The sequence below is a fragment of the Zalophus californianus genome, chromosome 13 (assembly GCF_009762305.2).
Source record: "Zalophus californianus isolate mZalCal1 chromosome 13, mZalCal1.pri.v2, whole genome shotgun sequence".
In the NCBI taxonomy this organism is placed as follows: Eukaryota; Metazoa; Chordata; class Mammalia; order Carnivora; family Otariidae; genus Zalophus; species Zalophus californianus.
The window spans coordinates 64,597,716-64,611,920 of record NC_045607.1 but is presented as its reverse complement, the minus strand read 5'-3'; the positions used below and the strand labels follow the sequence as shown (position 1 = coordinate 64,611,920).

At 37.3% G+C, this 14,205-nt stretch overlaps 1 protein-coding gene across 1 annotated transcript; it reads right to left on the bottom strand.

The window, feature by feature from the left end:
• Window positions 1-1,965: 1,965 nt before the first annotated feature.
• LOC113934219 (protein FAM240B-like) lies at window positions 1,966-13,548 on the bottom strand. Its single transcript, XM_027614763.1, has 2 exons — window positions 13,394-13,548; window positions 1,966-2,059 (listed from the first exon to the last, which is right to left on the bottom strand). Exons 1-2 carry the CDS (start codon window positions 13,534-13,536, stop codon window positions 1,966-1,968), a joined length of 237 nt encoding a protein of 78 aa, XP_027470564.1. The 5' UTR covers window positions 13,537-13,548.
• Between the last annotated feature and the right edge of the window lie 657 nt (window positions 13,549-14,205).

Here is a 14,205-nt window from a genome sequence, read left to right as displayed (position 1 = left end):
TAGAAAAGTGTCATATGATCTTACTTTGTAAAATGTTACCACACAAACATATTCACACAAAGCCCTTTAGATGTAGAATGTGTGTGAGTATGCATGTGTATTTGTGTATGTTTGTGTCAATGTGTAAGTGTGGGAGTGAATGTGTGTGTCCGTACACAGCTATGTGAACACTGGGAAAATACAGGAGGACTCACCCCAGGTTATTAACATGGGTTATGGGATACAGGGATTGCTGATGGTTGGGAATGCCGAAAAAAAGGGGGGGGAAGCAAGTTAAGACAGGGAAAACAAGGAGAAACCGTTAATAAAAAATGTAATAAAAGCACACCAACCTGTATGATATAATGATTTATGCACTTATATGAAATTGTATGTGTGTATGTGTATCACAAAATTTGAAAAAAATTAAAAATGAACGTCTAATCAGTTCATTCTTCCACCTTAAAACATGTCAATGGCTCCCTGCTCCCCTGTGGATCAGTCCAGAATCTTTAGCCCGGGCCTCTATCTACCCTCCTATAAAACAGTTACCTCCTCATTCCGTGTCACAAACACAGTTTTTCACCTCTTTGTGGATCCCTAGTCCACCTCTGCTCTGAAGTTGACATGCTCCTCTTTGGCTCTTTACACGTGCTATTCCCCTGTGTCCAGGATATTCAACCCCTCTTCTTTTCTTGGATGGACCCTTACTCATTTTTAGGGTCTCAGCTTAAACATCAGTTTCCCAGGGGGCTTTCCCTGACTGCTCTATATTGTTAGGTAACCTGATATGTATTCCCATGGTTCTCTGTCCTTACTAAAATTGTATTTTATTACTAGCCTCTTTTTCCAAACTTTGTTCAGATTTTCCCAGCTGTAGATTATTGTTTATATGTTGTATCCAAATTGGATAAGAACCTACAGCTGTGGGGATGTGGGATCACCTCGCCAACCCTCCGGCCACCTCATGGTTCTCTTAGCTGTGAGAAGCCCTGTTAGTTTTCCAAGGGAAGCAGTTTATGCTACCAAGGGTATTGGTGAGGGACAGATGCCTTCTCAGCACTGTCTCAGGTTACCTTCCCTGGGTCCCACTGGCCATCTGCATTCTTTGGTGCTCAGGGCTCCCCCCTCTGTCCCTGTCCCCCAGAGAGGATTCTGTGGACAGAGGAACCCTAGTTACTGTGACTGATAGAACCTGCCCAGCCCTGTGGTCATGCTCTGGGACTGAGAAGAGACGACTGTGAGGGGGACTGTAAATTCCAGAATGTGTCTGGGGGCAGCTGCAAGCTGACACTTGCACTAGCACCAGAGAGCTAACCGAGACAGGTGTGAAGGAGTTAACACAGGGCACACTCCAGTGAGGGCACAACAACAAGTTTATTAAGCATTATCTTGTTTTATGTTTCTAATTAAAGATGCTTATGAGAAAAAAATTCATATGAAGAGACGAGAAAGATACTTAGTTCAGTTCATTTTCAAACTGTATTGTTAATAAATTATTCTTTTTATAATAATAGTCTTATTTTTTTAAAGCAGTTGCATTTCTGTATTCACAAAAAGCAGGACAGGAAGAAAAGATTGACTCTGTTTTTCCAGAAGATCCAGGGAAGCCAAATTCCCATCCAGGTCATTGCCTTTGGTAAGCTTAGATAAAACATTCAGATTTGAAAATGAAAAGAAAATGTGGACATAAATTACACTACATGGATCTTAGAAACCTGGGGACTGTTAATTCTAACAGCTTTTTATATTAAATAACCCAAGCTTCCCTGTCACACAGGCAGTCACTCTGTCCTGTGCAGAGAGGATTGAGTTGGATAATGACTCCCATTAGCACTGGGGGAGGTTTCACATGTAAATCCCTTACAAATGGGAAATCGAATAGTGTCTTGCTTAGTAAATCAACATAGCTTGGTGTTAGATTTTTCTCCTAGAAGAGTGCCCTTGGTGGCTTGTTATCTTTGAAATGGATGAAGCAGGCAGCTCTCAGCCCACTGTGCTTGCCTGCTTTTTCTTCTCATCAGGATTGTCCAGCATCTGCAGCCTTTTCTCCAGTCTCTGTTTCCATTCTTCTCTGAGCCTGAGGAGAGAAAAATGCAAATGGTTAGTGCTTTTGTGTCCATATCTGCTGGTCCAGTTGAGGTTTGTTTGTTTTTTTCCCTTCTAACAAATATTTTTAAGAGAAACAAATGGCTTTTACAAATTAGTGAAGAAAAAAAATCAATAGATAAATGAGCAAAGTCTATGAATATATAGTTTTATAAATTTGTTCCTTCCTAAACTGATGTGTGGATTCAATGTAACATCAAAGAAAATCCCAGCAAGACCTTTTGGTAGATACCGACAAGCTGACTCTAAATTTTATATGGCAAGGCAAAAGAACTAGATTAGGAACAACTTTGAAGAAGAAAGTTGGAAGACTCACATTATTTGATTCTGTGACTTAATATAAAGCTATCATAATCAAGACAGCATGGCACTGGTGAAGGAACTGACAAATAGGCCAATGGAACAGAACAGAGTCCAGAGGGGTGCCTGGGTGGCTCAGTCGTTAAGCGTCTGCCTTCAGCTCAGATCATGATCCCAGGATCCTGGGATCGAGCCCCTCATCAGGGTCCCTGCTCTGCTGGAAACCTGCTTCTCCCTCACCCACTCTCCCTGCTTATGTTCCCTCTCTCTCTGGGTCTCTCTCTGTCAAATAAATAAATAAAATCTTTAAAAATAATAATAATAAAAGAACAGAGTCCAGAAATATATATACCCAAATACAGCTAATTGATTGTTGGCAAGAGACAAAGGCAACTCAATGGAGGAAAGATTTTTTTTTTTTTTAAACAAATGGTGCTGGAGCATCATACACTCATATTTAAAAAAATGGACTTTAGGGGCTCCTGGGTGGCTCAGTCGATTAAGTGTCTGCCTTCAACTTGGGTCATAATCTCGGGGTCCTGGGATCGAACCCCACATGGGGCTCTCTGCTCAGTGGGAAGTCTGCTTCTCCCTCTCCCTCTGCCCCTCTCCTCACCTCTCCCCACTTGTGCTCTCTGCTCTCTCTTTCTCAAATAAATGGATGAAGTCTTTAAAAAGGAATGGACTTCAATCCATACTCTACATCTTACACAAAATTAACTCAAAATGGATCATAGACCTAAATATAAAATGTAAGACTAAGACTTCTAGGGAAAAAAAAACACAAAATAATATCTTCATTATTTCCCTTGGGTTAAGGAAAAAAATTCTTAGATTCAACACAAAAAGCATGATTCATAGAAAAAAAATTTCAGTCTTTATCAGATAAAAATTAAAAATTTGTTCTGTGAGACACTGTAAAAGAGAATAAAAGTCAAGCCATAAATGGAGCACATATTTGCAAATCATTTACCTGTTAAGGGACTTGTTTCTAGAATATATAAAGTTCAAACTAAATGTTAAGAAAATAAACAATGTAATGGGCAAAAAATTTGAACATTTTACCAAGGAAGTTGTATGGATGGCAAATAAACACATAAAAGTAATGCTTGACATAACTAGGAAAATGAAAATTAAAACTGCAATGAGGTAACACTAACCTCATAGAATGACCCAAATAAAAAAAAAAAACAAGAAAAAAAGTCCCCTCTTAATCCCCTCCTCCCCAAAAAAAAACCCAACAAAATTTTAAAAACACAACAAAAGTCAAATCAAGTGTTGGTCAGAATTCTGAGTAACTAGAACTCTTTTACATTGTGGTGGAAATACAAAATAGTATAGTCATTTGGGAAAATAGTTTGGCATTTACCATATGGCCCAGCAATCTTAATCCTGGATATTGACTCAAGAGAAATGGAGACTTATGTTCCACAGAAATCTGTATGCAAATGTTTACAGCAGTTTTATTCTTAATCATCAAAAACTAGAAATGACCTAAATGTCCTTCAAGTGAGGAGTGGATCATCAAACTATGATACGTCCACACAACAGAATAATACTCAGCAAATATAAGGAATGGACAACTGATATACACAACAATAATTAATCCCAAATACATTTTGCTGAGTGGAAAAAGCTAAACTCAAAAGACTACATACTATATACTTCATTCATGGAATTCTGGAAAAAGCAGAAGTATAGGGATAAAGAACAGATCAGTGGTTGTCAGGGATTAGAAATTGGTGGAGGAATTGACCACAAAGGAGCAGCATAAGGGGATTTTTCAGAGTGATGGAACTATACTATATCTTGATTGTGGTAATTACATGACTCTAAGCATCTGTCAAAATTCATAGAACTGTATATACACATGAAAAGAAATGCATGGTACTTATAAATCAATTGAGAAAAAGAAAATGTATAGTAAAATGGGCAGAGGTTATAAAATGGCTGTACCAGAAGAAAAAATCCAGCTGTTTCCTGTGCATATAAAAAGGTCTCAACCAATCTTATAATTAATTAAATTCAGTTTAAAACAGTGAGATGCCATTTTTCACCTGTCAGATTAACAATGATTAAGAGTTGGACAACACACAGTGTGAGCAACTATGGAAATAGTCACTCAGGGTGGGAGTTTAAATTAATACAATATCTTTCTTTGCAAGACAAGAAGTCAAGAAGTCAAAATTAAACAACAACAACAAGGAACTCATGTTTTGACTTAACATTTTCATTTTTATGAACTTATTCCATAATTCTTATCCATGTATGCAAAAATGTATGTGTAAGTATTCTTATTACAACATTGTTTGTGAAGCCAGAAAATGAAAAACAACCTAAAGTGATGTGATTGGTTTGATTTCTTTGATGTGATTGGTTAAACCAATTGTTAACATCATCATAATGGAAAACATTAAAGAAAAACTGAATGTGCTTACATAGAAAAACTTCCAGGTAAGTTAAGAAAACAAGGTGCAGTTTAGTGAAGATAGTATAGTCTCATTTTGCATAAAAATATAGCTCACATATTTATTTGCTTATTCAAATTGAAGCTTTGGAGAAAGATATACAAGAAGCTTGGTATCAGCTTTCCCTCAAGAGCCTAAGTAAGAAGGGTACTCACTACTACTTATATGTCCTTTTGTGATACTTGAATTAAACATATATATATATATATGCACTTGTGTTCATTTCATAAATATAAAAATAACCAAAATGGAAAGATTGGGTAAATGTTATTAGTTCACTAAAACTGCTATAAGAAAATACCACAGATGGGGGTCTTAAACAACAGAAACTTATTTTCTCATAGCTCTGGAGGCTGGAAGTCCTAGGTCAAGGTGTCAGATTTGGTTCTCCCAATGTCTCTCTCCTTTGCTTGCAGATGGCCTTCTTGCTTCATTCTCATGTGGCCTTTCCTCTGGGTGTGCGTGCTTTCCTGGTGTCCCTTTGTGCATCCTAATCTCCTCTGCTTATAAGGACATCAATCAAATTGGATTATGCCCACACCAAAGGTCTCATTTTAACCAATCACCTCCTTTAAAGGCCCTACAACCAAATATAGTCACACTCTGAGGTACTGGGGGTTAGGACTTTAACATGAATTTGAGGGGATACAATTCAGTTTATAACATTGCTAAAGCAAAGTAATGCATGCTTACGGCAAGAAAATCAGAATATACGAAGAAGGATTTTTAAAAAGTTGGCTTCAACCTTAATTTTTCACTCTTATAAATAACCCTTTAATACTTAATACTCTTTTCATATACCCATCTATTTTCCTTGGAGAGATTCCTAGAGGCAAGTAAGTTAGAGGGTATAAATATTTTGAAGGCTTTAGGCACCTATTACTATTCCGCTCCTGGCAGCTTCTCACTTAAAACTCTGCTCAATTACAGGCCCAGGAAAGAATGTAAAGAATCTGGAGTGTCGGCCTGTTGTTAGGTATAGTCGTTGCTTAAGCACATTAGCAACCAAGGATTGAAAGTTGAAGTATTGAGAGAAGAATTAGGGATATGGGGAATAATGTTAAAACATTGGTTATATCCTCATTCTACCTCAAATTAAATTAAAGTGATGGACATAAAAATAACAGTTTGCTTGTTTGAAAGGTAAGATAAAACATGGAATGGCTGCTCTCTCATAAGCAGGCAGCTGTCTCAGCTCTTTGCACACTTTACTTAGGAAGTGATGATTTATTGAGCTTATATGACCTGTTGATATCCACCTATTAGTAATTTTCATAAGTTGTATTCCTTCATTATGCTTATAAAATATGCATCTTGTATTTTAACTTGTAACCAACCTCCAGACTCACAAGCTCCCCTCATTAAGGATCTCTGAAAGGTTCTTTAACTAAATCTGCCTCCAAATGCACATGACTTTTGTCACTGAGATCTTTTAAAGCTCACTAATGGCTATTTATTTTTAAATAAATTGCTATCTGTGTATTTCATGGAACTTGATGAACTTTTTTTTTATTATGTTATGTTAATCACCATACATTACATTATTAGTTTTGATGTAGTGTTCCATGATTCATTGTTTGCGCATAACACCCAGTGCTCCATTCAATACGTGCCCTCTTTAATACCCATCACAGGGCTAACCCATTTCCCTACCCCCCTCCCCTCTAAAACTCTGTTTGTTTCTCAGAGTCCATAGTCTCTCATGGTTCATCTCCCCCTCCAATTTCCCCCCCTTCATTTTTCCCTTCCTACTATCCTCTTCCTTTTTTTTTTTAACATATAATGTATTATTTGTTTCAGAGATACAGGTCTGTGCTATGGTGAACGCTATGAATTGTGCAAGACTGTTGAATCACAGACCTGAACTTCTTAATATAATGTGAACTCATTCACATTATATTCACATTCACATTATAATGTGAACTCATTCACATTCACATTCACTGCTTAAAGGGGTTTTAGGTTTTCCTGGATATTGTGGGCATGAAAAAGCTCCACTCAGAGATGCTGCTGTGGGGAGCATAGCTGACTTCCCATCTGCAACTAGTTCCCATCTACATCTGCCCCAAGCGTTTGCACCAAGGCCAGACTTTTCTTGGGCTCCTCTGACTGAGCACAGCAGAGGTACTAAAGCAGGCCTCTCTCTGCAAGATGCGGACCTTCTTTGAACAGTTGCCTTTGGCTCAAGGATGTCCCATTAGTCTGGCCAAAACTTTATTAGGCTTGCCCTGCTGCCTAACCCAGTTCCACATTCTTCCCTTTCTCTTTCATGGAGGTCAAATCTGTATCACAATTTGATGACTCTCCTTAACTTCTCTGGCTCTTCCTAGTGGTGTGCTATTTGTTTGTGAGGACAGTTATTAATTTTTTAGGGATTTTTAAGCTAGTTATTAAATATAAACATTATTAAGAGTAAATTATAAAATTACAATTAAATTATATTAATTTCAATCTATTAAATTTATTAAGATTATTAATTTAATGTTATATTAATTATATTAATTTTTAATTATATTAAAAACAGTCATAACTATGTGAAATTCATCACTTTCTAGTTATTTTACTGCATTTTACAATAATCTATGATCTTTAGGTTATTTAGTCCTATTAAATTTATATGGTGAAATTACTATATGATGGGGAGCTGTTGCCTTCTCAACTCACCTTCACTGATGTCACATCAGTAGCTTGAAATAAACCATTTACAACATGGATGTTGGCAAACACTATAAATCTGGCCAGCTGCCTGTGTTTGTAAATAAATAAAGTTTCATTGAAATACAGTCCTGACCCTTTGTTTACATACTGTTATTACAAAGTTGAGTAGTTGCAACAAAGACCACATGCCCCTCCCCTCAATATTTATGACCTTGTCCGTATAAAAAATGTTTGTTGACTCTTCATCTAGATTTTTAAAGTGATGGAGACAATGTTAATAATGCAGATTAAATTTAGAAGTGTACTGTGTCTATAGCTATTACATTGCAAATATCAAACAAATAAATACGTACATATAAATTGTGTAAATATTCTTTCAGTACTAGAAAACTATCCTTGATGATCTGACTTATTTGTTAAATTAATAATAAAGTATCTGTTGTCCAATTTTGTCAAATTGTGGCTGAATTGCAACTATAGACTGGCTGTAGATGAAAGAGGTTGGCATAAACCAATAAAAGCATACTATGAAAATCAGTTAGCTATATGGACTTTATAATAAAGATCATTGTATATTTTCTTAATATTTGTAAATTGTGTGCTACACATCCTTTATACCTGTGAAATTTATGATAAACTTATGTATGTATACACACATGTACATTTTTTTTCCACAGAGAGCCAGTTTTTAAACATTTATTAGCACATCACAACTTCCTCCCCATTTTTCTCTCACAGGTGTTTCCCCCAATAAATCTCATACCCTTCAAATCTTGCCCTCTGCTTTTCACCAAATTAATGCATTTGGAATGATGAATTTATTCTAGGAAAAGAGCTTAGGAATCTGGGGTTCATGACACACTTATCCACTTTTTATAACAACTATAACACTATTTATTGCCAGATGGTAAAGGATTCAGGACTCTATCTACCCAAGTTCTCTTTTAATCTTGTTTTCTGAATATTTAGATTGTTTGCTGCCCCTTTTTGATCGACATTATTTATCACTGTGTTGCTTTCATTTATCTTGGGTTCTCAGTAAACTGGTGAATATTAGTGCATATACAGACCTTTTATTTTGTAGTAAGGAAGGTCAATATGGGAAAGGTAATGCTTAAACATTGGTGTACAGACAGATACAGTGGAGGAGAAATACAACTGGTATTTGAAGCTTGAAGATAATATTTTCCCTTAAGCCTACAAATACTGACCTCATTTTTCTAATGGAGACCAAACAATATTTACTATTTATTATTCTAGATTCATCTGATTTGTGGAGGAGTTGTAGTTAATATATAGGAACACAGATTCTCCCTGATAAGTATGGGGTTTGACTAGGAAGCATGATTTTTTTTTCTGAGATTCTTAAACTAGAATTGTGATGTCCTTACTGGGAACCAATGAAGAGCAATTGGGCACAAAATTAGATTTTTTCTCTCATGTGCGAAGCACTAAATTTATGTGTCAATTTGGATCCTCCGAGAAGCAGACTCGGAGGAATCACCCATGAAAAATAAAGGTGGAGAGTGAACTGGAGTGGTCAGGACAGCCTTCAGACTTCCACGCTGGCCTGATTCCTGTGGAAGGAGAGGGAGGGAAAAAAACATGGGTAGAAAGAACTCCACCCCACAGCACAGTACTAAAAAAGCTTGGGCTGGGTTGATGGGGAGGCCCTGGACAAGTTGTCCAGGAGAGGAGCCCTGTCATGCAGGAACTCCCCAGAACTAGTTTCCTCTGCCATGTTCAGTCATGGCTAGGAATAGTCAGGGTTAAGTTTGGCCTCAGCTCAAGCTCAGTGATGAATCCAGAAGGTGGCAGCTGGAGTTCTCAGTCAGCTATGTGCCCCATTGCAAGCTATCTTGAAGGAGCTCTGAATAGAACACTTCTGTGGTTACTACAATATGTAAAGAAGAGTAGTAAAATAATCCCTGTCATCAAAGAGTTTATAGTTTATTGAGTTCTTGATCTCCCATTTCAGATCCCATTACAATCTCTGTACTTTTGTTTGAATATGAAAGGTCAGATAGTGATTTTGCCACTTCTCTTCCAGTAGAATTACAGACATGCCTTTATAGTAGTTTTTCCTAATTAAGGAGAAATGGGCCTCATCCTGGTTTCTTTGTGACCTGCAACTCACTGGCCTGATTGTGGGACAGAGCTGCAACAATTCAACACAGGCTGACAACCTTGGCCTAATGATCAGACCAAGTCAGCTTACCCACCCTCAGTTTGAATGAAAAATCTAAATTTTTTCTCACTGGTGTTCTTTCTAGACTAAATCTTATTTTATAACAAGTTTGAAATAATGATTTCATCTGGCTAGGAGATTGAGTTGGATATTTTGTTACCTGCAGCTGAAAGCATCCTGACTGACACAACTGATGAGCAGGAATCAAGCAGAGGGAGGTGAGTGGTCTTGAAGTGAGGTTTGATAAACCCCTTTCCCCACTCAAGTCCACCAGATTTTATGTCTACCTAATGCTGTGAATTCTGTTTAATTCCAAAGAGGTATTTTGAAGACCATACTTCTTATACTAAACCACTATTTTTTTTAATATAAAGCACTGCACAGTTTCTCAGTTATAGTTACATGCTGATCATTTAGACTTACATGTCCACATAATTTATCATCTAAACTGAAATACTTTTAAAATAAAAGGGAAAAGTATAATCTGTAATTGTAACAAAATGATAGGTGTATACCTGGGCTGTGGCCAAAACCAGGAGGTTTGGTCATCATACCTACAATGCATTTGATTATTCTCAAATTGTCTCCATCAGTTATTTGCAAACATTTTTCAACTTCTTTATGGACCAATCCTATTCCTGTTGTCTTGCTTCTTTCTGGCTCAGAGAAAATAAGGGGTTTCTAGTTCTGGGGTCACTCACTTTCCTTCATGATCTCACCTCCAAGGCCTCTGCCAGGTATATCAGTTACCAGGGTAAATAGAGGCTCTGCAGCTCTGGCTGAATTCCTCTGGCAGTGAATCTGCAGGAAGTGTGCTAACAAGCATGTCCATGGCAAACACCTGTTTCCACTCTACCCAGCTTTGGCACAAGTCTTGCTGGTCAGATCAGCAGAGAAGAACATAAAGCAATATTGATTTTGTTCTATCAGCAAAGGGGTTGGTGGAAAAATTTAGGGTTTTTGTCTTCTAGTTCACTTAGAACATTTCTGTATTGCATGGTGGCTTGAATTTACCTTTTATAAGTGGAGAGCAGAATAAAAAAGTGTGAGTATTATGTATGTATGTTGGGAGTGTGTACTTATGCATAGTGGAGTATGGGGAGGTATAGGCCGCTGGTCTGCAAGTGTATGTTGGAAGGTATACTATTATTCTGTTTCAAACTGTTTGCTCAGATCAGCAGGATTTAAACAAGTATTCCAACATTCTGGTTTTGGTGTGAAAATAAATCTGGGATATCTAGCAAAAACAATGACAAAACCACTAGGTTTTCATTCACTGTTTACCAAAATAAGAAAGCTTTTGGGTTTTTTATTCATAGTTGATAAGGGAAATAGTTCTGGTAAGTGAGACTCCAGAACAGAGTGGGGAACCACAGGAAGCTGCCTCTACTCCCCTGCTCTTTAAGATTTTCAATGCAGAGGCTCTGGTCACATCTTTAAACATTTATTTGTGGGACACAATGATGAAATATTTTATGATGAGCACATTTTGAAGATTTTTTTCTCTTGGTTACAGAAGCGAGAGAAAACTGCCCCAACTTGGAAGGGGTCATTGGGAATCTGGAGAATTATTTGTTTAATCTATTTTAAAATTTAAAAAAAAATTATTCAATTATTTGTAATGCATTTGTTCTATGGACCATTTGCAATTGGTTGTCTTTTTCATAACTTTATTTTGCCTAATTACAAAATGGCAGAGCATTCTTGTAGAAACTTGGGAAAAAACTAGGAGGGTTTATACACATAAAATCTGCCATTCCACCGGTCAAAAATAATTGCTCTTAGTATCTTAGTGTATTTTAATCTTTTTCTTGTATATACAGATAGGCTGTGTATATATTTTGATAAAAATAGAATGATGTTACAAATTATGCTTTTAATTCCCTATCTTAAGAGTTCGGGGAAGGGAAGATGTACAGAGTTCATGCTGGGATTTGGCTCTCAGTGGGTTTGTGGGCCAAGGTTTGGAGGGCGGAAGAAGGCAGGAACCGCACAACTGACTTTCCTCACTCCCCTGGAATCACCAGGCCTGGATGCCCTAATAGTGACTCTTCTGCATGTCGAAATGCCTGATTTTGCTTGCTGCATAAACAGGAATGTAGCTGGAATGGTGGCAGAGCTCTTCTTTGGCTATGGAGAGAAACTATTTCCCCTCCAGAGCTAATAAAGGTTTTTAGAAGTTAATGTTGGTTCAACACATGTGAGTTACACATGTTTTCAGCTCAGCATGATCAGAAACATGGAGGCATGTGCCTTGTGACTAGCAGAATACTCAACTGCCACTTCACTGTAAGTAGGCATCTTAGCAAAACAGACAGCCTGGCTGGGCTGTTCCCATCTTAGCAAAACAGACAGCCTGGCTGGGCTGTTCCCATCTTAGCAAAACAGACAGCCTGGCTGGGCTGTTCCCATTTTAGGGAGAGAGAACCCAGGTAACTTCTGAAAAGGTGAGTTGATCTGTCTGTTCCAAAGCTCTGCATGTGTGAGGGCAGGTGCTGGCTCTTTTATTCAGAGTGATGTTGACACATGTGACCTCACATAAGTATATGCTCCCCTTCAGCAGATTCCTTTTGCAAGAATATGTTTACTTGCCAAAGGGAGGAAGACACATTTTCCTTCTTCCAAGAATATTAATAAATATCATCCCAGATGTGAGATCTTTTATACTTACATATATCTGTTGACCTAACCTTGGAGTTTAGTGTACCTCATATGCTGGGGATTGCAATAGAGGAGAGGTGAGGAAAAAAATTTTTCGGTTTATCAAGATGTAAGTAATAGAACCTCATTTTTATTTATATATAAAAAGGCTCATCCCTATCTATAAGTCACTGGTTCTCAATAAGGGGTGACTTTGCCCTCTAGGGGATATTTGGTAATGTCAGCAGATATTTTTGTTGTCATAATGGGTAGGGGAGTCCTACTGGACTGCAACATTTTGAGGGATGCCACTAAACATCTTACAAAGCGCAGGACAGCCCCCTCCCCCTAAAGAATTATCTGGCCCTAAATGTCAATAATGTTAGGCTGAAAACCCCTGGTATAGGTGGTGGTAAGACTGCATGAGTAGATGAATTAATCATGTATTGAATTTGCTATACTTATGATGTTTTGACATCTTAAGAAGCTTGCTGGTCATGGAAAGGACTAGCATTTTCTTAGAGATATTAAAAGGCTTGCTGTGAGCATATCAACCAATTCTGAGTCTGGGACCCCAACCACCTCTAACTCCCACACATGAAGCCATATTTCCCCTTCCCCAGATCATCCCAGGGCCAGGTACCAGACAACTAGGAACCACATTTATAGCCCAAAGCCCTCCAGGATTATTCAAATTATCGAATACTAAACTGTTTACTCTGCCTTGCATTTTGTTCAGAAGCTCCAATAAAAGTTCTGACTTAGATGTTCACCATGCTTCTGTCTTTTGACACCTGGGCAAGACCTGGTCATTCCTCTGTGGCCCTGCATGGTATGTGGTGACCCTTTCTCTGAGACCTGTGAATATAATAAACTTCTTCCAGGTCTTGTGTTCCTTTCTTCTCATGGTGTCACTGACTTTACCATACCATATTGAATATCTGCATTCTTAGAACAGTGATAATGACAATAATTCTGTCTCTCATCTTCACATCTGGTGTATTTCTACAGAAATTTAACTTAAAAAATAGTAGAGAAATAATCCATATACTTTCTCAGGGCGCTCTTTCCCTGACGATCTTCCTCCAGTTCCCTGTAACAAGTCTGTTTGCTAATTTCATTTTCCCAGAAGCTTTTGAGCTCATGACAAGTTTCACAGCAGAAGACTTCCCGACGGATATATTGATTGTTCATCCCCTGAAAGACAAAAATAAAAAATAAAAAAATCCCCGTTCTTCAAATAAAGCCACTCTAATTTTGGAGTGATGAAAGGTGAGTTAGAATCCAGCCCCTGCCATTTACACTTTCTGTGACTGTAGACAAATTGCACAGTCACCATGATTTTGTTTCCTCAACTGCAAATGGGAATAATAATGGTTCTGTCAGAAAATATAGTAAAAAAATTGAAATGAACAAAAATAAAAAGGATGTCTAATAACCCTTATAGATTATCTGATTCTACAGGGGGCCTGCCCCTTTTATTGTATTTGAGCTACTTTACAACTCTGAAATTATGGAAAAAATATAGCAATGCAAATGATTCTTGAACATAGAGATTCAAATAAATTTTGTTTAGGGGAATGCAACTGATAGCCATGTGGATACCAAGCAATTTTAATCTACTTTTAAATTCACTTTAGTATTTGTGATAGCCTACATATGTGTTTTTTTATTCTTTTTGAATTAATTGTAATAGCTTACTAGTTTTCTCATTAATAAATTAAATAAAATATTTGACTCATGTTCATTTTATATTTGTATGATAGTTAAGATTTTAGCTTAAAGAAATGATCCTTAACAGTTACTTCACTGTTGTGTGTGTATGTATACAAAATGAAATATATGTGCAGAAGCTCTAAACAC